The sequence below is a fragment of the Oncorhynchus masou genome, chromosome 13 (genome assembly GCF_036934945.1).
Source record: "Oncorhynchus masou masou isolate Uvic2021 chromosome 13, UVic_Omas_1.1, whole genome shotgun sequence".
Lineage (NCBI taxonomy): Eukaryota > Metazoa > Chordata > Actinopteri > Salmoniformes > Salmonidae > Oncorhynchus > Oncorhynchus masou.
Genome location: NC_088224.1, coordinates 3717708 through 3742907, shown reverse-complemented (window position 1 = coordinate 3742907; position 25200 = coordinate 3717708). Strand labels below are relative to the sequence as shown.

General features: G+C 42.3%; 1 protein-coding gene across 1 annotated transcript in view; it reads right to left on the bottom strand.

The window, feature by feature from the left end:
- The window catches only part of necab1 (N-terminal EF-hand calcium binding protein 1), a 162638-nt gene that overhangs the window by 11000 nt on the left and 126438 nt on the right, over window positions 1-25200 (bottom strand). The window contains exons 7-10 of the mRNA XM_064982557.1: window positions 13518-13639; window positions 9013-9089; window positions 6430-6483; window positions 1262-1374 (exon numbers count right to left, since the gene is read on the bottom strand). Of these exons, the coding sequence (XP_064838629.1) occupies window positions 1262-1374; window positions 6430-6483; window positions 9013-9089; window positions 13518-13639 (366 nt within the window). The remainder of the gene's footprint in view (window positions 1-1261; window positions 1375-6429; window positions 6484-9012; window positions 9090-13517; window positions 13640-25200) is intronic.

Below are 25200 nucleotides of genomic sequence, written 5' to 3'. Positions count from 1 at the left end.
TCTCTCTCTCTCTCTCTCTCTCTCTCTCTCTCTCTCTCTATATATATATATATATACAGTGGGGAGAACAAGTATTTGATACACTGCCGATTTTGCATGTTTTCCTACTTACAAAGCATGTAGAGGTCTGTAAAATATTTATTTGTGATTTTCTGGATTTTTGTTTTAGATTCCGTCTCTCACAGTTGAAGTGTACCTATGATAAAAATTACAGACCTCTACATGCTTTGTAAGTAGGAAAACCTGCAAAATTGGCAGTGTATCAAATACTTATTCTCCCAACTGTATATATATTGCGCTCTCTCTCTCTCTCTCTCTCTCTCTCTCTCTCTCTCTCTCTCTCTCTCTCTCTCTCTCTCTCAATCAATCAATCAATAACATTTTACATCAGCAGATGTCACAAAGTGCTGTACAGAAACCCAGCCTAAAACCCCAAACAGCAAGCAATGCAGGTGTAGAAGCACGGTGGCTAGGAAAAACTCCCTAGAAAGGCCAAAACCTAGGAAGAAACCTAGAGAGGAACTGGGCTATGTGGGGTGGCCAGTCCTCTTCTGGCTGTGCCGGGTGGAGATTATAACAGTACATGGCCGAGATTTTCAAACGTTCATCGATGACCAGCAGGGTCAAATAATAATAATCACAGTGGTTGTAGAAGGTGCAACAGGTCAGCACCTCAGGAGTAAATGTCAGTTGGCTTTTCATAGCCGAGCATTCAGAGTTTGAGACAGCAGGTGCAGTAGAGAGAAAGACGACTGTCAGTGAGACTGAGTCACATACCCTGCTGTGCCTCATAGCATTTCTAAAGGCTCTGCGGCTATACAACACAACCACACATACAATCTGTATTTCCCCTGTCTCCTGCCTCCTCCATACACAGATTATACGTACTATACATACTCTCCCACTAATCAGTGAGAAGCAGCACGCTGTCCTCTGCTCACCTTTACTGTGTAAACACCACGTATCTCTCTGAGTATACCGACGAGGGGTGAGAGTGTCGGGCCAGTAACCCAAAGGTCGCTAGTTTGAATCCCCGAGCCAACAAGGTGAAAAAAATCTGTTGATTTGTGTCTTAGGGGGGAGTTGGGATATGAAAAAACACATTTACAATGTACACGTGTGAAATAGCACGCATATAAACACCCACCAAGCTATTAAACTGGCTTTTAAACCCCAGTAACGGCTCTGAAAAACTAAAGTCTTTATATTTACTACAGGTTCTTGTTGTGCAAAGACAGAGTTGTAGTGTATGAGCTCTTACTGCAGACAGCCCGTCTGGGCGCAGGCACACTCCATGTACTGTCTGAGAGCCAGGCGGAACTCCTCCAGCTCCTCCTCCAACACATTCAGCTGTCTCTGGACTATCAGGATGTGCTGGGAGGGGACAGACAGGGCAGGGGACAGACAGAGCAGGGGACAGAGGACATACAGGACAGGGGACAGAGGACAGACAGGACAGGGGACAGACAGGGCAGGGGACAGAGGACATACAGGGCAGGGGACAGACAGAGCAGGGGACAGAGGACATACAGGACAGGGGACAGAGGACATACAGGACAGGGGACAGACAGGGCAGGGGACAGACAGAGCAGGGGACAGAGGACATACAGGACAGGGGACAGAGGACAGACAGGACAGGGGACAGACAGGACAGGGGACAGACAGGGCAGGGGACAGACAGAGCAGGGGACAGAGGACATACAGGACAGGGGACAGAGGACATACAGGACAGGGGACAGACAGGGCAGGGGACAGAGGACATACAGAACAGGGGACAGAGGACATACAGGACAGGGGACAGAGGACATACAGGACAGGGGACAGACAGGGCAGGGGACAGAGGACATACAGGACAGGGGACAGAGGACAGACAGGGCAGAGGACAGAGTATATTAGACATAAATAGAAATACAACGACTCGAATGACCATAGCCCTTACAGACCCATTACAGAACAACACACAAACAACAACATAACACATAAACAACAACATAACAACACATAGACAACGCATAACATAGACAACAACATAACACATAACCAACAACATAACTACACATAAACAACAACATAACACATAAACAACATAACAACACATAAACAACAACATAACAACACATAGACAACAACATAACACATAGACAACAACATAACACATAAACAACAACACAACACATAGACAACAACATAACAACACATAGACAACAACATAACACATAAACAACAACATAACAACACATCGACAACAACATAACAACACATAAACAACAACATAACAACACATAGACAACAACATAACAACACATAGACAACAACATAACACATAAACAACAACATAACAACACATAGAAAACAACACATAAACAACAACATAACAACACATAAACAACAACATAACACATAGACAACAACATAACAACACATAGACAACAACATAACAACAAATAAACAACAACATAATAACACATAAACAACAACATAACAACACATAAACAACAACAAAACAACACATAAACAACAACATAACAACACATAAACAACAACATAACAACACCAAAACAACAACATAACAACACATAAACAACAACATAACACATAGACAACAACATAACACATAGACAACAACATAACAACACATAAACAACAACATAACAACACATAAACAACAACATAACACATAGACAACAACATAAAAACACATAAACAACAACATAACAACACATAGACAACAACATAACAACACATAGACAACAACATAACAACACATAGACAACAACATAACAACACATAAACAACATCATAACAACACATAAACAACAACATAACAACACATAGACAACAACATAACAACACATAAACAACATCATAACAACACATAAACAACAACATAACAACACATAAACAACAACATAACAACACATAAACAACATCATAACAACACATAGACAACAACATAACAACACATAGACAACAACATAACAACACATAAACAACATCATAACAACACATAAACAACAACATAACAACACATAGACAACAACATAACAACACATAAACAACATCATAACAACACATAAACAACAACATAACAACACATAAACAACATCATAACAACACATAAACAACAACATAACAACACATAGACAACAACATAACAACACATAAACAACAACATAACAACACATAAACAACAACATAACAACAACATAACAACAACATAAACAGATCTGGGATAATAACAGCTCATATTATGACCCCTCAGTGGTCCTGCTCAGTCCCCTCCTGTCCTCCCTGTTCACTCATGACCGCATGGCCAGGCACGACTTCAACACCATCATTAAGTTTGCTGACGACACAACGGTGGTAGGCCTGATCACCGACAACGACGAGACAGCCTATAGGAGGAGATCAGAGACCTGGCCGTGTGGTGCCAGGACAACAACCTCTCCATCAAGGTAACCAAGACAAGGAAAAGGAGCACCGGGCACGCCCTCATTCTCATCGATGAGGCTGGAGTAGAGCAGGTTGAGGGCTTCAAGTTCCTTGGCGTCCACGTCACCAACAAACTAGAAAAAGAGAGTTGTGAAGAGGGCACAGTGCCCTGATCTAAAGTAGTGCACTACCAGGGTCCCTAGTCTAAAGTAGTGCACTACCAGAGTCCCTGGTCTAATGGAGTGTACAACCAGGGTCCCTGGTCTAAAGTAGGGTACTACCAGGGTCCCTGGTCTAAAGTAGTGTACTACCATGGTCCCTGGTCTAAAGTAGTGCCCTACCAGGGTCCCTGGTCTAAAGCAGTGCCCTACCAGGGTCCCTGGTCTAAAGTAGTGCCCTACCCAGGACCCCTGGTCTAAAGTAGTGCCCTACCAGTGTCCCTGATCTAAAGTAGTGCCCTAACAGGGTCCCTGGTCTAGAGTAGTGCACTACCAGGGTCCCTGGTCTAAAGTAGTGCACTACCAGGGTCCCTGCTCTAAAGTAGTGCCCTAACAGGGCCCCTGGTGCACTAAATAGGGAATAGGGTTCTATAGGGCCCCTGGTCTAAAGTAGTGCACTACCAGGGTCCCTGATCTAAAGTAGTGCCCTACCAGGGCCCCTGGTCTAAAGTAGTGCCCTACCCAGGGCCCCTGGTCTAAAGTAGTGTACTACCATGGTCTCTGGTCTAAAGTAGTGCCCTACCAGGGCCCCTGGTCTAAAGTAGTGTACTAAATAAGGAATAGGGTTCTATAGGGCTCTGGTCTAAAGTAGTGCCCTACCAGGGCCCCTGGTCTAAAGTAGTGCCCTACCAGGGCCCCTGGTCTAAAGTAGTGCACTACCAGGGCCCCTGGTCTACTAAATAGGGAATAGGGTTCTATAGGGCTCTGGTCTAAAGTAGTGCCCTACCAGGGCCCCTGCTCTAAAGTAGTGCCCTACCAGGGCCCCTGGTCTAAAGTAGTGCCCTACCAGGGTCCCTGGTCTAAAGTAGTGCCCTACCAGGGCCCCTGGTCTAAAGTAGTGCCCTACCAGGGCCCCTGGTCTAAAATAGTGCCCTACCAGTGCCCCTGCTCTAAAGTAGTGCACTACCAGGGCCCCTGGTCTAAAGTAGTGCCCTACCAGGGCCCCTGGTGCACTAAATAGGGAACAGGGTTCCATTTGGGTCATAAGCAGTCTGTTGTTGAGAGAGTCAGGGTTTGTTGACAGTAGCAGAAGGGGCTGATGGGTACAGTAAGTGAAAGCTTTCTCCCCTGGGTCACCAGTGACCTCTGAGCTGGTTCTGCACTAATACCATGCCCTTTAACTGTGGCTCTCTGTCTCTCTCTCCTCTACAGGCTAATTGGAGCCCGCGTGGCTCACAGACTCACACGAGGCTCAGTCAGTCTTATGCATTACGTAATGATAAACTACATATGTGACGAAAATTCACTGTTTCACTGTAAAATATGTGATGATCAATATGTGATGATCAATATGTGTTGATCAATATGTGATGATCAATATGTGATGATCAATATGTGATGATCAATATGTGATGATCAATATTTCAGTATTTTACCACAGGTTCTATGTCACACCGTTGCACTAGTTTAAGCACTATCCCAAGTGGACTCGTTTATTCTGTAACAAATATCAATATAATTTGTTTCCACATATGATCTGGGGACGGTGTGAGGCTGATGACATGGCTCCATCCAAAACACACGCACGCACGCACGCACGCACGCACGCACACACACACACACACACACACACACACACACACACACACACACACACACACACACACACACACACACACACACACACACACACACACACACACACACACACACAGTAGTAGCTCAATGTTATCCAAACATGCTATCTACACCAAAAAGTCAAAAAAGAAAGAGAAGGACTCAGACAGATGCAGGGAGGAGGGAAAAAAACTACTTGAAGACAAGACAAGTTTCAGCCCCACTGTTTCCTTGACAACCATCTGCAGCTGATTCTGAATGTTCCAAGTCTTCTCTTCTGCCGTGACAACAGACCAGACAGACCAGACAGACATACCAGACAGACCTGACAGACCAGACAGATCTGACAGACCAGACAGACATACCAGACAGATCTGACAGACCAGACAGACAGACCAGACAGACCAGACAGACAGACCAGACAGACAGACCAGACAGATCTGAAAGACCAGACAGACAGACCTGACAGACCAGACAGACAGACCAAACAGACAGACCAGACAGACCTGACAGACCAGACAGACAGACCAGACAGACAGACCAGACAGACCTGACAGACCAGACAGACAGACCAGACAGACAGACCAGACAGACCTGACAGACCAGACAGACAGACCAGACAGATCTGAAAGACCAGACAGACAGACAAACAGGGTGACAGAACGAACACGGTGACAGAACGAACAGGGTGACAGACAGAACAGGGTCACAGACAGAACAGGGTGACAGACAGATCAGGGTGACAGACAGATCAGGGTGACAGAACAAACACGGTGACAGACAGAACAGGGTGACAGACAGAAAAGGGTGACAGACAGAAAAGGGTGACAGACAGATCAGGGCGACAGACAGAACAGGGTGACAGACAGGGTGACAGAACAAACAGGGTGACAGACAGATCAGGGCAACAGACAGAACAGGGTGACAGACGGAATAGGGTGACAGACAGATCAGGGTGACAGACAGGGTGACAGACAGAACAGGGTGACAGACAGAACAGGGTGACAGACAGAACAGGGTGACAGACAGAACAGGGTGATAGACAGATCAGGGTGACAGACAGAACAGGGTGACAGACAGGGTGACAGACAGAACAGGGTGACAGACAGAACAGGGTGACAGACAGATCAGGGTGACAGACAGGGTGACAGACAGAATAGGGCGACAGACAGATCAGGGCGACAGACAGATAGAAGGGTAATGCTAATAGTAGATAAGTTACTGATTTGGTGATTCCTTCCAACACCTCCTCTTCAACTGGCTCCATACGAACCTCCTGGAAGAAACCGGAGACCCAAGTCAGTGTGTGTGTGTGTGTGTGTGTGTGTGTGTGTGTGTGTGTGTGTGTGTGTGTGTGTGTGTGTGTGTGTGTGTGTGTGTGTGTGTGTGTGTGTGTGTGTAGTATGCCTTGCTTAGAAACATTTCAGTAATTTACATGTTTACTGCACTGTGTGACTCATACAAGTTAGTGACATATAGAGATGGAGAGTTATATAGAGATGGAGAGAGTTATATAGAGATGGAGAGAGTTATGTAGAGATGGAGGGAGTTATATAGAGATGGAGAGAGTTATATAGAGATGGAGATGGAGAGAGTTATATAGAGATGGAGAGAGTTATATAGAGATGGAGAGAGTAATATAGAGATGGAGATGGAGAGAGTTATGTAGAGATGGAGATGGAGAGAGTTATATAGAGATGGAGAGAGTTATATAGAGATGGAGAGAGTTATATAGAGATGGAGATGGAGAGAGTTATATAGAGATGGAGATGGAGAGAGTTATATAGAGATGGAGAGAGTTATATAGAGATGGAGAGAGTAATATAGAGATGGAGATGGAGAGAGTTATATAGAGATGGAGAGAGTTATAGAGATGGAGAGAGTTATATAGAGATGGAGATGGAGAGAGTTATATAGAGATGGAGAGAGTTATATAGAGATGGAGATGGAGAGAGTTATATAGAGATGGAGAGTTATATAGAGATGGAGAGAGTTATATAGAGATGGAGATGGAGAGAGTTATATAGAGATGGAGAGAGTTATAAAGAGATGGAGAGAGTTATATAGAGATGGAGAGAGTTATAAAGAGATGGAGAGAGTTATATAGAGATGGAGAGAGTTATATAGAGATGGAGAGAGTTATATAGAGATGGACAGAGTTATAAAGAGATGGAGAGAGTTATATAGAGATGGAGAGTTATAAAGAGATGGAGAGAGTTATATAGAGATGGAGAGAGTTATAAAGAGATGGAGAGAGTTATATAGAGATGGAGAGTTATATAGAGATGGAGAGAGTTATATAAAGATGGAGATGGAGAGAGTTATATAGAGATGAAGAGAGTTATAAAGAGATGGAGAGAGTTATATAGAGATGGAGAGAGTTATAAAGAGATGGAGATGGAGAGAGTTTTATAGAGATGGAGAGAGTTATATAGAGATGGAGATGGAGAGAGTTATATAGAGATGGAGAGAGTTATATAGAGATGGAGAGAGTTATATAGAGATGGAGAGAGTTATATAGAGATGGAGAGAGTTATATAGAGATGGAGAAAGTTATAAAGAGATGTAGTGAGTTATATAGAGATGGAGAGAGTTATATAGAGATGGAGAGAGTTATATAGAGATGGAGATGGAGAGAGTTATATAGAGATGGAGAGAGTTATATAGAGATGGAGAGAGTTATAAAGAGATGGAGAGAGTTATATAGAGATGGAGAGAGTTATATAGAGATGGAGAGAGTTATATAGAGATGGAAAGAGTTATAAAGAGATGGAGATTGAGAGAGTTATATAGAGATGGAGAGTTATAAAGAGATGGAGAGAGTTATATAGAGATGGAGAGAGTTATAAAGAGATGGAGAGAGTTATATAGAGATGGAGTTATATAGAAATGGAGAGAGTTATATAGAGATGGAGATGGAGAGAGTTATATAGAGATGGAGAGTTATATAGAGATGGAGAGAGTTATATAGAGATGGAGATGGAGAGAGTTATATAGAGATGGAGAGAGTTATAAAGAGATGGAGAGAGTTATATAGAGATGGAGAGAGTTATAAAGAGATGGAGAGAGTTATATAGAGATGGAGAGAGTTATATAGAGATGGAGAGAGTTATATAGAGATGGACAGAGTTATAAAGAGATGGAGAGAGTTATATAGAGATGGAGAGTTATAAAGAGATGGAGAGAGTTATATAGAGATGGAGAGAGTTATAAAGAGATGGAGAGAGTTATATAGAGATGGAGAGTTATATAGAGATGGAGAGAGTTATATAAAGATGGAGATGGAGAGAGTTATATAGAGATGAAGAGAGTTATAAAGAGATGGAGAGAGTTATATAGAGATGGAGAGAGTTATAAAGAGATGGAGATGGAGAGAGTTTTATAGAGATGGAGAGAGTTATATAGAGATGGAGATGGAGAGAGTTATATAGAGATGGAGAGAGTTATATAGAGATGGAGAGAGTTATATAGAGATGGAGAGAGTTATATAGAGATGGAGAGAGTTATATAGAGATGGAGAAAGTTATAAAGAGATGTAGTGAGTTATATAGAGATGGAGAGAGTTATATAGAGATGGAGAGAGTTATATAGAGATGGAGATGGAGAGAGTTATATAGAGATGGAGAGAGTTATATAGAGATGGAGAGAGTTATAAAGAGATGGAGAGAGTTATATAGAGATGTAGAGAGTTATATAGAGATGGAGTGAGTTATATAGAGATGGAGAGAGTTATAAAGAGATGGAAATTTAGGGAATAAAACCAGAGAGAGTGGATGGAATAGGTTGCTTTATATTTTCCATGTACCTTTTTCTCTAGCCGGTCAATAAGCTTCTGGAGTCTGTTGACCTGAGTCATCCATTGGTTGTCCTCGTCATACAGGCCTGGAACAATGGGAGCAGAACACACCTACAATGCATTGGCACATTTCCTCTGACCTGGGGTAATAAGATGTCACTCAACTCAGTTAGAATAGAATAATGCTACTTACGCTGTGTGTGTGTGTTCGTGCATGGGTGTGTGTGTGTCCATATGTCCGTGTGCGTGTGTGTGCGTACTCAGATTCTCTTGGCCATTGACACCCAATGACTTGATGTAGATAGATACAGCTTCTAATTCAGTTTGAAACAACTGTTCTAAAACACGTGAACATGTGAAACTAAGAATATAATCTGATTAAAATAGAACCATGATTAAAGCAGAAGACAAAAAGACTACAAGTCAGACTGAGTCACCAGCTGGTCCTACAGTATAGCAGTCAGATTGAGTCACCAGCTGGTCCTACATTATACCAGTCAGACTGAGTCACCAGCTGGTCCTACAGTATACCAGTCAGACTGAGTCACCAGCTGGTCCTACAGAATACCAGTCAGACTGAGTCACCAGCTGGTCCTACAGTATAGCAGTCAGACTGAGTCACCAGCTGGTCCTACATTATACCAGTCAGACTGAGTCACCAGCTGGTCCTACAGTATACCAGTCAGACTGAGTCACCAGCTGGTCCTACAGTATACCAGTCAGACTGAGTCACCAGCTGGTCCTACAGTATACCAGTCAGACTGAGTCACCAGCTGGTCCTACAGTATACCAGTCAGACTGAGTCACCAGCTGGTCCTACAGTATACCAGTCAGACTGAGTCACCAGCTGGTCCTACAGTCTACCAGTCAGACTGAGTCACCAGCTGGTCCTACTGTACACCAGTCAGACTGAGTCACCAGCTGGTCCTACAGTATAGCAGTCAGACTGAGTCACCAGCTGGTCCTACAGTATAGCAGTCAGACTGAGTCCCCAGCTGGTCCTACAGTATACCAGTCAGACTGAGTCACCAGCTGGTCCTACAGTATACCAGTCAGATTGAGTCACCAGCTGGTCCTACAGTATACCAGTCAGACTGAGTCACCAGCTGGTCCTACAGTATACCAGTCAGACTGAGTCACCAGCTGGTCCTACAGTCTACCAGTCAGACTGAGTCACCAGCTGGTCCTACAGTATAGCAGTCAGACTGAGTCACCAGCTGGTCCTACAGTCTACCAGTCAGACTGAGTCACAAGCTGGTCCTACAGTATACCAGTCAGACTGAGTCACCAGCTGGTCCTAGAGTATAGCAGTCAGACTGAGTCACCAGCTGGTCCTACAGTATACCAGTCAGACTGAGTCACCAGCTGGTCCTACAGTATACCAGTCAGACTGAGTCACCAGCTGGTCCTACAGTCTACCAGTCAGACTGAGTCACCAGCTGGTCCTACAGTATAGCAGTCAGACTGAGTCACCAGCTGGTCCTACAGTATAGCAGTCAGACTGAGTCACCAGCTGGTCCTACAGTATACCAGTCAGACTGAGTCACCAGCTGGTCCTACAGTCTACCAGTCAGACTGAGTCACCAGCTGGTCCTAGAGTATAGCAGTCAGACTGAGTCACCAGCTGGTCCTACAGTATACCAGTCAGACTGAGTTACCAGCTGGTCCTACAGTATACCAGTCAGATTGAGACACCAGCTGGTCCTACAGTATACCAGTCAGACTGAGTCACCAGCTGGTCCTACAGTATAGCAGTCAGACTGAGTCACCAGCTGGTCCTACAGAATACCAGTCAGACTGAGTCACCAGCTGGTCCTACAGTATACCAGTCAGACTGAGTCACCAGCTGGTCCTACAGTCTACCAGTCAGACTGAGTCACCAGCTGGTCCTACAGAATACCAGTCAGACTGAGTCACCAGCTGGTCCTACAGTCTACCAGTCAGACTGAGTCACCAGCTGGTCCTACAGTATAGCAGTCAGACTGAGTCACCAGCTGGTCCTACAGTCTACCAGTCAGACTGAGTCACCAGCTGGTCCTACAGTATACCAGTCAGACTGAGTCACCAGCTGGTCCTAGAGTATAGCAGTCAGACTGAGTCACCAGCTGGTCCTACAGTATACCAGTCAGACTGAGTTACCAGCTGGTCCTACAGTATACCAGTCAGACTGAGTCACCAGCTGGTCCTACAGTATACCAGTCAGACTGAGTCACCAGCTGGTCCTACAGTATAGCAGTCAGACTGAGTCACCAGCTGGTCCTACAGTATACCAGTCAGACTGAGTCACCAGCTGGTCCTACAGTCTACCAGTCAGACTGAGTCACCAGCTGGTCCTACTGTACACCAGTCAGACTGAGTCACCAGCTGGTCCTACAGTATAGCAGTCAGACTGAGTCACCAGCTGGTCCTACAGTATAGCAGTCAGACTGAGTCCCCAGCTGGTCCTACAGTATACCAGTCAGACTGAGTCACCAGCTGGTCCTACAGTATACCAGTCAGATTGAGTCACCAGCTGGTCCTACAGTATACCAGTCAGACTGAGTCACCAGCTGGTCCTACAGTATACCAGTCAGACTGAGTCACCAGCTGGTCCTACAGTCTACCAGTCAGACTGAGTCACCAGCTGGTCCTACAGTATAGCAGTCAGACTGAGTCACCAGCTGGTCCTACAGTCTACCAGTCAGACTGAGTCACCAGCTGGTCCTACTGTACACCAGTCAGACTGAGTCACCAGCTGGTCCTACAGTATAGCAGTCAGACTGAGTCACCAGCTGGTCCTACAGTATAGCAGTCAGACTGAGTCCCCAGCTGGTCCTACAGTATACCAGTCAGACTGAGTCACCAGCTGGTCCTACAGTATACCAGTCAGATTGAGTCACCAGCTGGTCCTACAGTATACCAGTCAGACTGAGTCACCAGCTGGTCCTACAGTATACCAGTCAGACTGAGTCACCAGCTGGTCCTACAGTCTACCAGTCAGACTGAGTCACCAGCTGGTCCTACAGTATAGCAGTCAGACTGAGTCACCAGCTGGTCCTACAGTCTACCAGTCAGACTGAGTCACCAGCTGGTCCTACAGTATACCAGTCAGACTGAGTCACCAGCTGGTCCTAGAGTATAGCAGTCAGACTGAGTCACCAGCTGGTCCTACAGTATACCAGTCAGACTGAGTTACCAGCTGGTCCTACAGTATACCAGTCAGATTGAGACACCAGCTGGTCCTACAGTATACCAGTCAGACTGAGTCACCAGCTGGTCCTACAGTATAGCAGTCAGACTGAGTCACCAGCTGGTCCTACAGAATACCAGTCAGACTGAGTCACCAGCTGGTCCTACAGTATACCAGTCAGACTGAGTCACCAGCTGGTCCTACAGTCTACCAGTCAGACTGAGTCACCAGCTGGTCCTACAGAATACCAGTCAGACTGAGTCACCAGCTGGTCCTACAGTATAGCAGTCAGACTGAGTCACCAGCTGGTCCTACAGTATACCAGTCAGACTGAGTCACCAGCTGGTCCTACAGTCTACCAGTCAGACTGAGTCACCAGCTGGTCCTACAGTATAGCAGTCAGACTGAGTCACCAGCTGGTCCTACAGTCTACCAGTCAGACTGAGTCACCAGCTGGTCCTACAGTATACCAGTCAGACTGAGTCACCAGCTGGTCCTAGAGTATAGCAGTCAGACTGAGTCACCAGCTGGTCCTACAGTATAGCAGTCAGACTGAGTCACCAGCTGGTCCTACAGTATACCAGTCAGACTGAGTCACCAGCTGGTCCTACAGTCTACCAGTCAGACTGAGTCACCAGCTGGTCCTACAGTATAGCAGTCAGACTGAGTCACCAGCTGGTCCTACAGTCTACCAGTCAGACTGAGTCACCAGCTGGTCCTACAGTATACCAGTCAGACTGAGTCACCAGCTGGTCCTAGAGTATAGCAGTCAGACTGAGTCACCAGCTGGTCCTACAGTATACCAGTCAGACTGAGTTACCAGCTGGTCCTACAGTATACCAGTCAGATTGAGACACCAGCTGGTCCTACAGTATACCAGTCAGACTGAGTCACCAGCTGGTCCTACAGTATAGCATTCAGACTGAGTCACCAGCTGGTCCTACATTATACCAGTCAGACTGAGTTACCAGCTGGTCCTACAGTATAGCAGTCAGACTGAGTCACCAGCTGGTCCTACAGAATACCAGTCAGACTGAGTCACCAGCTGGTCCTACAGTATACCAGTCAGACTGAGTCACCAGCTGGTCCTACAGTCTACCAGTCAGACTGAGTCACCAGCTGGTCCTACAGAATACCAGTCAGACTGAGTCACCAGCTGGTCCTACAGTATACCAGTCAGACTGAGTCACCAGCTGGTCCTACAGTATACCAGTCAGATTGAGACACCAGCTGGTCCTACAGAATACCAGTCAGACTGAGTCACCAGCTGGTCCTACAGTATAGCAGTCAGACTGAGTCACCAGCTGGTCCTACAGTATAGCAGTGTGTGTGCGTGTGATTGTACCTGAGTTGACCAGGCTGAGTAGTGGGTTGTTAGGAGACAGACTGTTATTTCTTTGAAGCCTTCGGTTGGATCTTCTCCCTGACCACTGGATGGACAGCACATCAGGCTTCACTGGGCCTCGCCTGGAGAACACACACAGGGAGAGGCAGGTCAGGAATCTTTCCCTGATACCACCCACAGGTAGACAGTATATGTACACACACAGCTCTCGGCTGTCTACGACATCATGGGAGGTGTAGGCATAACAGTCCTGAGTTAACACTGCCAAAGGGGACAGTCTGGATTAACACTAAAGGGGACAGTCTGGATTAACACTGCCAAAGGGGACAGTCTGGATTAACACTGCCAAAGGGGACAGTCTGGATTAACACTGCCAAAGGGGACAGTCTGGATTAACACTGCCAAAGGGGACAGTCTGGATTAACACTGCCGAAGGGGACAGTCTAGGATTAACACTGCCAAAGGGGACAGTCTGGATTAACGCTAAAGGGGACAGTCTGGATTAACACTGCCAAAGGGGACTGTCTGGATTAACACTGCCGAAGGGGACAGTCTAGGATTAACACTGCCAAAGGGGACAGTCTGGATTAACACTGCCAAAGGGGACAGTCTGGATTAACGCTAAAGGGGACAGTCTGGATTAACACTGCCAAAGGGGACAGTCTGGATTAACACTGTCGAAGGGGACAGTCTAGGATTAACACTGCCAAAGGGGACAGTCTGGATTAACACTGCCAAAGGGGACAGTCTGGATTAACGCTGCCAAAGGGGACAGTCTGGATTAACACTGCCAAAGGGGACAGTCTGGATTAACACTGCCAAAGGGGACAGTCTGGATTAACACTGCCGAAGGGGACAGTCTAGGATTAACACTGCCAAAGGGGACAGTCTGGATTAACACTGCCAAAGGGGACAGTCTGGATTAACACTGCCGAAGGGGACAGTCTAGGATTAACACTGCCAAAGGGGACAGTCTGGATTAACACTGCCAAAGGGGACAGTCTGGATTAACACTGCCGAAGGGGACAGTCTAGGATTAACACTGCTTAAGGGGACAGTCTGGATTAACACTGCCAAAGGGGACAGTCCTGAGTTAACACTGCCAAAGGGGACAGTCTGGATTAACACTGTCGAAGGGGACAGTCTAGGATTAACACTGCCAAAGGGGACAGTCTGGATTAACACTGCCAAAGGGGACAGACCTGAGTTAACACTGCCAAAGGGGACAGTCTGGATTAACACTGCCAAAGGGGACAGTCTGGATTAACACTGCCAAAGGGGACAGTCTGGATTAACACTGCCGAAGGGGACAGTCTAGGATTAACACTGCCAAAGGGGACAGTCTGGATTAACACTGCCAAAGGGGACAGTCTGGATTAACACTGCCAAAGGGGACAGTCTGGATTAACACTGCCAAAGGGGACAGTCTGGATTAACACTGCCAAAGGGGACAGTCTGGATTAACACTGCCAAAGGGGACAGTCTGGATTAACACTGCCAAAGGGGACAGTCTGGATTAACACTGCCAAAGGGGACAGTCTGGATTAACACAGCCAAAGGGGACAGTCTGGATTAACACTGCCAAAGGGGACAGTCTGTATAAGAGACCCGCCACTGACGTCAGACAGACTGTGATTGGAAGGGTCACGCCGACGGAAGACTGCAATTGGACGCTCTCTCGGCACACATCGTCTCCTGCCAATTACATTTTCTGAGATGAGTCTCTAGAAGCACAGGGTCCCAAATGGCAACCTATTCCCTATATAGTTCTGACCAGTTCCCATAGGGCTCTATAGGGAATAGGGTGCCATTTGGGACACATATAGGGTCTCAGACACCTGGATAAATAACTAGCCTCAAACCCAGCCCTCAGTAAAAACATCCTCTAACTAGCCTTAAACCCAGTCCCCAGTAAAAACATCCTATAACTAGCCTTAAACCCAGTCCCCAGTAAAAACATCCTCTCACTATCCTCAAACCCAGCCTTCAGTAGAAACATCCTCTCACTCCCCCAAACCCAGCCCTCAGTAAAACCATCCTCTAACTAGCCTCAAACCCAGCCCTCAGTAAAACCATCCTCTAACTAGCCTCAAACCCAGCCCTCAGTAAAACCATCCTCTAACTAGCCTCAAACCCAGCCCTCAGTAAAACCTCAGTAAAACCATCCTCTAACTAGCCTCAAACCCAGCCTTCAGTAGAAACTTCCTCTAACTAGCCTCAAACCCAGCCCTCAGTAAAAACATTCTCTCACTCCCCCAAACCCAGCCCTCAGTCAAAACATCCTCTAACTAGCCTCAAACCCAGCCCTCAGTAAAAACATCCTCTAACTAGCCTCAAACCCAGCCTTCAGTAGAAACTTCCTCTAACTAGCCTCAAACCCAGCCCTCAGTAAAAAAATCCTCTAACTAGCCTCAAACCCAGCCTTCAGTAGAAACTTCCTCTAACTAGCCTCAAACCCAGCCCTCAGTAAAAACATCCTCTAACTAGCCTCAAACCCAGCCTTCAGTAGAAACTTCCTCTAACTAGCCTCAAACCCCGCCCTCAGTAAAAACAAACATCCTCTCACTACCCTCAAACCCAGCCCTCAGTAAAAACATCCTCTAACTAGCCTCAAACCCAGCCTTCAGTAGAAACTTCCTCTAACTAGCCTCAAACCCAGCCCTCAGTAAAAACATCCTCTAACTAGCCTCAAACCCAGCCTTCAGTAGAAACTTCCTCTAACTAGCCTCAAACCCAGCCCTCAGTAAAACCATCCTCTAACTAGCCTCAAACCCAGCCCTCAGTAGAAACATCAGTTTGCCAAAAGGCACCTAAAGACTCTCAGACCATGATTTTCTGGTCTGATGAAACCAAGATTGAGCTATTTGGCCTGAATGCCAAGCATCACGTCTGGAGGAAACCTGGCACCATCCCTATGGTGAAGCATGGTGGTGGCAGGATTTAATTTTTTATTTATTTAACTCTACACTCTAACCACTAGACTACCTGCCTCCTCTACACTCTAACCACTAGTCTACCTGCCTCCTCCACACTCTAACCACTAGGCTACCTGCCTCCTCTACACTCTAACCACTAGGCTACCTGCCTCCCCTACACTCTAACCACTAGACTACCTGCCTCCTCTATACTCTAACCACTAGACTACCTGCCTCCTCTACACTCTAACCACTAGACTACCTGCCTCCTCTACACTCTAACCACTAGACTACCTGCCTCCTCTACACTCTAACCACTAGACTACCTGCCTCCTCTACACTCTAACCACTAGACTACCTGCCTCCTCTACACTCTAACCACTAGACTACCTGCCTCCTCTACACTCTAACCACTAGGCTACCTGCCACCTCTACACTCTAACCACTAGGCTACCTGCCTTCTCTACACTCTAACCACTAGACTACCTGCCTCCTCTACACTCTAACCACTAGACTACCTGCCTCCTCTACACTCTAACCACTAGACTACCTGCCTCCTCCACACTCTAACCACTAGGCTACCTGCCACCTCTACACTCTAACCACTAGACTACCTGCCTCCTCTACACTCTAACCACTAGACTACCTGCCTCCTCTACACTCTAACCACTAGACTACCTGCCTCCTCTACACTCTAACCACTAGGCTACCCTGCCGCCCCGCTTCAACAAAGTACTGAGTAAATGGTTTGAATATTTATGTGAATGTGATATTTCCTTGTTTTTCTTTATACATAAATTTGCAAAAAAAACAACAGTTTTTTTTTCTTTTTGATTATGGGTTATTGTGTCCATTTTACAATAAGGCTGTAATGTAACAAAATGGGGAAAAAGTCAAGGGGTCTGAATACTTTCTGAATGCACTGTACTCTGCACCAGCTACAGTGTAACTGCACTGAACAGCTCTGCGGGCGCAGGCTTTCACAGTGTAATCCAAACCTGGGAACCCATGCTACACCCGAATGGAATCTTCATACAGCAATGTTGGGCCAAACAGGGAACATCTCTGTTTTCTCTGGGTGTACTGTAATATTACATGTCAATTGAAGCCCTGAGGGAAATAGCGAATGATTTAGTATTGCTGTGGCTATATGGGTACATATGGGGAAAAAGCTCACTAGTTGTTATTAATGAACAGATTTGGCTTGAAGCTGAAAGCTGGGGAGGAACATGAATTATCTGCCTGAATTTCCTGGGGTTTCATTTTAAGCAGTAAAAGCACTACAGACGCTTTTCCATAGATATATATAGATATATATAATGTACATTATACACAGGTATAACAGGTATATAATGTACATAGTATTGCAGAGTCTGAATGTGAGGTGTAATACCACACAAACATAACGTATGATCCAAAAAACCAAACGTAAAGGCTCAACAACTTCCAACTTCACTTCAAATTACCCAATTAAGACATGAAATGTTGATGTTAAACATTATATGGATATGATATGACGATCTAACCTCTAAACATTAGTCGCGTGTCTATCTAATTATTAGTCTGAATGAGACCCAACGTAGACAGACGTACCAGAAACACCTGAAACTACATACAGGTTTTGACTAGAAGAAGAGAGCTGAGGGGAAGGCTCCTCTTCTGCACTGTTCCACCAATCCATTAAATGTGTGGGAGGAGTTAAGATGTTGCCTTGTTAACGCCCTAAAGAGGAAGTCGAGTCACATGCTCTCTTTCTCTTTTCGTCGCCCCTGAAAAAATGGGGAACATCCGTTTGTTGGAGACTTTCGGTGGAGGCCGGAATGAGATGGAACCAGGCTCCCACCATGGCAGAATGTGGAGAATCCATGATGGATGCTGTGAGAGAAGTCACTGTGGTGCTCTCAGACCCGGGTTTAAATTGTATTTGTTTTTCTGCGCTTGGTTGAGCCAATGAAACCACTGGGAAAAATACTGCCCATCTGCCTTTTAATGTAGGCTTAATCAAACGCTTAACGTATTTAAAAAACTAAATGATAATAACTATACTGACCAGAAATATAAACGCAACATGCAACAATGTCACAGACTTTACTGAGTTACAGTTTACATAAGAAAATCAGTCAATTGAAATAAAATCACAAGGCCCTAATCTGTAAGGAGACGAGAAGAAAATACAGGCAGTGAACATGTTGGCAGCAGGAAGCCTAGTGGTTAGAAGAAGTTGGGCCAGTAGCCAAAGGTTGCTGGATCGAATCCCCGAGCTGACAAGTTAAAAAACATGTTATTCTGCCCCTGAACAATGCAGTTAACCCATCCCTGGGTGGATGTCATTGTAAATATGAAATTGCTCTTAATTGACTTGCCTAGTTGAATAACAAGGACAAGAAACAAACATGGACAGTGTCTGAACACGGGAAACCATAATGACATCATGGGGAACAAACTGAGGGGCAGACAGATATAAAGGGACAACTATGTGAAGGAGTCCAATGCGTGTAATGAGGGTGACAGGTGATGAAGGGCAGCCTGGTGGCCTCGAGTGCCAGAGAGGGGAAGTGGGAGCAGGTGTGACACTAATCTATGGATTTCATATGACTGGGAATACACTGAATGAAGGCAGCAACGAGCTCTTAAACTCTGCACTATTTGGTTTGTTTATGTATATTTTTTGTTTATGCATATTTGTTTTATTTTATGTACATATGTATATACTACGAGGAACCAGGTCTGTGATGGCCAGCTACATCTCTCAGTGACACAGGGGCTAGGTAGCCATGGGCTGGCGTCACTTAAAATTATCCTCAGATGACAATAGGTTAGGTTTGGCACGATACGATGCACTGATTTGGCCCCCTGGTTGTTTATGTGACGCTGCTGCATAAACACTCATCATGTGATATACAGTATGTATACTAAACAGCATTTAAATATGTGAACGCAAGTGAATATATGTGAATAAGTGACTGATTCGTTCTTATTAGCAACATTTGAAATGTTTTTTAAATGTTTTTTTTTTACATTGGATAAAAGTACAGCCTCAAAGCTACAAAGTGATATATCATACACTACAGGAACAATGAGAAAATAATTATGCTTTGAAAGTTGACCAACTTGTAAACTGACTTTTGAGAAAATGGCCTTTGATTGTTTTGGTACACCTGGAGAGCTCTTCTTTGTCTAGTCAAATTCGTTCAAGACCTGTTACCTTTTGTGACTAGGGGGCAGCATTTTCATTTTTGGAAAAATAACATTCCCATAGTAAACGGGATATTTTGTCAGGACAAGATGCTAGAATATGCATATCATTGACAGCTTAGGATAGAAAACACTCTAAAGTTTCCAAAACTGTAAAAATATTGTCTGTGAGTATAACAGAACTGATGTTGCAGGCGACAGCCTGAGAAAAATCCAATCCGGAAGTGCCTCATGTTTTGAAAGCGCTGCGTTCCAATGAGTCCCTATTGAGCAGTGAATGGGCTATCAACCAGATTACTTTTTCTCCTTATTCCCCAAGGTGTCTACGGCATTGTGACGTAGTTTTACGCATTTATGTTAAAGAATACCCGTAAGCGGCTACATTGAGCAACTGGTCATCTGATGGCTCCCAGAGTGATTCTTGCGTAAAATACAGAGGTAGCCATTATTCCAATCGGTCCTACTGAAAAACCAATTGTCCCGGTGGATATATTATCGAATAGATATTTGAAAAACACCTTGATTGATTATAAACAACGTTTGCCATGTTTCTTTCGATATTATGGAGCTAATTTGGAATATTTTTCGGCGTTTTCGTGACCTCAATTTCCGATCGATTTCTCAGCCAAACGTGAAGAACAAACGGAGCTATTTCGCCTACAAAAATAATATTTTGGGAAAAAATGAACATTGGCTATCTAACTGGGAGTCTCGTGAGTGAAAACATCCGAAGCTCATCAAAGGTAAACTATTTAATTTGATTGCTTTTCTGATTTCCGTGACCAAGTTACCTGCTGCTAGCTGGACAAAATGCTATGCTAAGCTATTGATAAACTTGCTTGTCTAGCTTTGGCTGTAAAGCATATTTTGAAGTTTGGGAGTCACTAGAGGTTAAGCTTTAGCCCCACCCATCTCTTTAATAACTTCTTAGGGCTAGAGGTCCCAGGACAACTTCAGGTGAAACTGGAGGGCGCGCAATTAAAAATTAATTACAATAAATATTATGGATTTTAAACATTTATGTAGTCTTATATCGTCTGAAAGCTTAAATTCTTGTTAAGACAGGCAAATAATTCACTTTTTAGGGCTAGGGGTCCCGCCAGCACACAATTCAAATAAATAATCATAAATATTATGGATTTTAAACATTTATGTACATATAAGTATCTTATATAGGCTGAGAGCTTGTTAGTCTAACTGCACTGTCTGATTTACAGTAGCTATTACAGAGAAAACATGTTTGAGGACGGCAAAATATGTTTCCACCGGCACAGCTTTCATTCACAAATAACAATTTGTGAATCACTTACTTTTTGAAAATCTTTCCTCTGATTTGTCATCCAAAGGGTCCCAGCTATAAAATATGGTGTTGTTTTGTTAGAAAAAAATCCTTCTTTATATCCCAAAAAGTCTGTTTAGTTGCGCCATCATTCAACATGCAGAGAAAGGAATCCAAAAATCTACCCACTTTGTTTCAACAAGTCTTTCTATTTACTCCTAAAATGTAATTAAACAAACCTGAAATCGGAGCCAGACAGAATTTACAAACACACCCAAAATGCTTACTTGCATAGTAGAGTCTTTTGTTAAGACATGTAGCTAGCTAGCTAGGTAAACAATGAACCATAATCCCAACTCATGACATTACTACCCTGCATGAATCTTTAGGTAGCTAACCAACCAGGTTCAATGTTAGCTAGCTAACATTAGGCTATAGCTAACCAGGCAAATGGCTCTGAGATACGAATAATAACTACATACACTATCTAGATAGCTAAGAGTACCCTTTAACTTGAAATTAAACCACTTTTGGTCAAAATTAGAAATGTGTAATATCTGGAAAAAGCTAGCTAGATGATCTTACCCATATACATCATTCATCGATGGACGCATCTCCTGTCTGAAGCCATGCATGGTTGCCCTCTAGTTTGATGATGTAATCCAGACTTGTGTTTTCTCCATCTCCTTAGCTATCGTACTCAAATTCCACTGAAATTCCACTGAAGTTTGACTACACAATAATTTGTTTTTAAAAGCAGCGTTAGACAGGATTACCTAGACATACTGACCAGCTAAAAGGAACAGATATAGCCCTTGGTTCTCCCCAGACCTGACTGCCCTTAACCAACACAAAAACATCCTGTGGCGTTCTGCATTAGCATCCAATAGCCCCTGTGATATGCAACTTTTCAGGGAAGTTAGGAAAAAATCCACACATTTAGTTAGGAAAGCGAAGGCTAGCTTTTTCAAACAGAAATGTGCATCCTGTAGCACAAACTCCAAAAAGTTCTGGGACACTGTAAAGTCCATGAAGAATAAGAGCACCTCTTCCCAGCTGCCCACTGCACTGAGGCTAGGTAACCCTGTCACCACTGACAAAACCACTATAATTGATCATTTCAATAAGCATTTTTCTACGGTTGGCCATGCTTTTCACCTAGCTACCCCTACCCCGAACTACAAAAATCTCTGAAACTGGAAACACTTATCTCCCTCACTAGCTTTAAGCACCAGCTGTCAGAGCAGCTCACAGATCACTGCACCTGTACATAGCCCATCTATAAATAGCCCATCCAACTACCTCATCCCCATACTGTATTTATTTATTTATCTTGCTCCTTTGCACCCCAGTATCTCTACTTGCATATTCATCTTCTGCTCATCTACCATTCCAGTGTTTAATTGCTATATTGTAATTATTTCGCCACCATGGCCTTTTTTTAATTATGTCACCACTATGCATATTTATTACCTCCATTAGCTCACCTCATTTGCACACGCTGTATATAGACTTTTCTACTGTATTATTGACTGTATGTTTGTTTACTCCTTGTGTATCTCTGTGTTGTTGTCTGCTATGCTTTATCTTGGCCAGGTCGCAGTTGTAAAAAGTAGCCTACCTGGTTAAATAAAGGTGAAATAAAATAAAATAAAACAATTACAATTAAAACAATTAAATAAAGGGTTAGGGTTATATATATAAATACCTGGCTAAATAAAGGGTTAGGGTTATCTATATAAATACCTGGTTAAATAAAGGTTTAGGGTTATATATATAAATACCTGGTTAAATAAAGGGTTATATATATATAAATACCTGGTTATATATAAATACCTGGTTAAATAAAGGTTTAGGGTTATATATATAAATACCTGGTTAAATAAAGGGTTAGGGTTATATATATTAATACCTGGTTAAATAAAGGGTTAGGGTTATATATATAAATACCTGGTTAAATAAAGGGTTATATATATATAAATACCTGGTTAAATAAAGGGTTATATAAATATAAATACCTGGTTAAATAAAGGGTTAGGGTTATATATATTAATACCTGGTTAAATAAAGGGTTAGGGCTATATATATAAATACCTGGTTAAATAAAGTGTTATATATATATACCTGGTTGAATAAAGGGTTAGGGTTATATATATTAATAACAGGTTAAATAAAGGTTTAGGGATATATATATAAATACCTGGTTAAATAAAGGGTTAGGGTTATATAAATAAATACCTGGTTAAATAAAGGGTTATATATATAAATACCTGGTTAAATAAAGGGTTATATATATATATATAAATACCTGGTTAAATAAAGGGTTATATATATAAATACCTGGTTAAATAAAGGGTTATATATATATATAAATACCTGGTTAAATAAAGGGTTGTATATATATATAAATACCTGGTTAAATAAAGGGTTAGGGTTATATATATTAATACCTGGTTAAATAAAGGGTTAGGGTTATATATATAAATACCTGGTTAAATAAAGGGTTATATATATAAATACCTGGTTAAATAAAGGGTTAGGGTTATATATATAAATACCTGGTTAAATAAAGGTTTATATAAATAAATACCTGGTTAAATAAAGGGTTATATATATATATAAATACCTGGTTAAATAAAGGGTTATATATATATATAAATACCTGGTTAAATAAATGGTTATATATATATAAATACCTGGTTAAATAAAGGGTTATATATATATAAATACCTGGTTAAATAAAGGGTTAGGGTTTTATATATAAATACCTGGTTAAATAAAGGTTTAGGGTTATATATATAAATACCTGGTTAAATAAAAGGTTAGGGTTGTATATATAAATACCTGGTTAAATAAAGGGTTATATATATAAATACCTGGTTAAATAAAGGGTTATATACATGTAAATACCTGGTTAAATAAAGGGTTATATATATATAAATACCTGGTTAAATAAAGGGTTATATATATATAAATACCTGGTTAAATAAAGGGGTTAGGGTTATATATATTAATACCTGGTTAAATAAAGGGTTAGGGTTATATATATAAATACCTGGTTAAATAAAGGGTTAGGGTTATATATATATAAATACCTGGTTAAATAAAGGGTTAGGGTTATATATATAAATACCTGGTTAAATAAAGGGTTATATATAAATACCTGGTTAAATAAAGGGTTAGGGTTATATATATATAAATACCTGGTTAAATAAAGGGTTAGGGTTATATATATAAATACCTGGTTAAATAAAGGGTTATGGTTATCTATATAAATACCTGGTTAAATAAAGGGTTAGGGTTATATATATAAATACCTGGTTAAATAAAGGGTTAGGGTTATATATATAAATACCTGGTTAAATAAATGGTTATATATATATAAATACCTGGTTAAATAAAGGGTTATATATATATAAATACCTGGTTAAATAAATGGTTATATATATAAATACCAGGTTAAATAAAGGGTTAGGGTTATATATATAAATACCTGGTTAAATAAAGGGTTATATATATATAAATACCTGGTTAAATAAAGGGTTATATATATATATATAAATACCTGGTTAAATAAAGGGTTATATATATAAATACCTGGTTAAATAAAGGGTTAGGGTTATATATATAAATACCTGGTTAAATAAAGGGTTAGGGGTATATATATAAATACCTGGTTAAATAAAGGGTTATATATATAAATACCTGGTTAAATAAAGGGTTATATATATAAATACCTGGTTAAATAAAGGGTTAGGGTTATATATATAAATACCTGGTTAAATAAAGGGTTATATATATATATAAATACCTGGTTAAATAAAGGGTTAGGGTTTTATATATAAATACCTGGTTAAATAAAGGTTTAGGGTTATATATATAAATACCTGGTTAAATAAAAGGTTAGGGTTGTATATATAAATACCTGGTTAAATAAATGGTTATATATATAAATACCTGGTTAAATAAAGGGTTATATACATATAAATACCTGGTTAAATAAAGGGTTATATATATATATAAATACCTGGTTAAATAAAGGGTTATATATATAAATACCTGGTTAAATAAAGGGGTTAGGGTTATATATATTAATACCTGGTTAAATAAAGGGTTAGGGTTATATATATAAATACCTGGTTAAATAAAGGGTTAGGGTTATATATATAAATACCTGGTTAAATAAAGGGTTAGGGTTATATATATAAATACCTGGTTAAATAAAGGGTTATATATATATAAATACCTGGTTAAATAAAGGGTTAGGGTTATATATATAAATACCTGGTTAAAT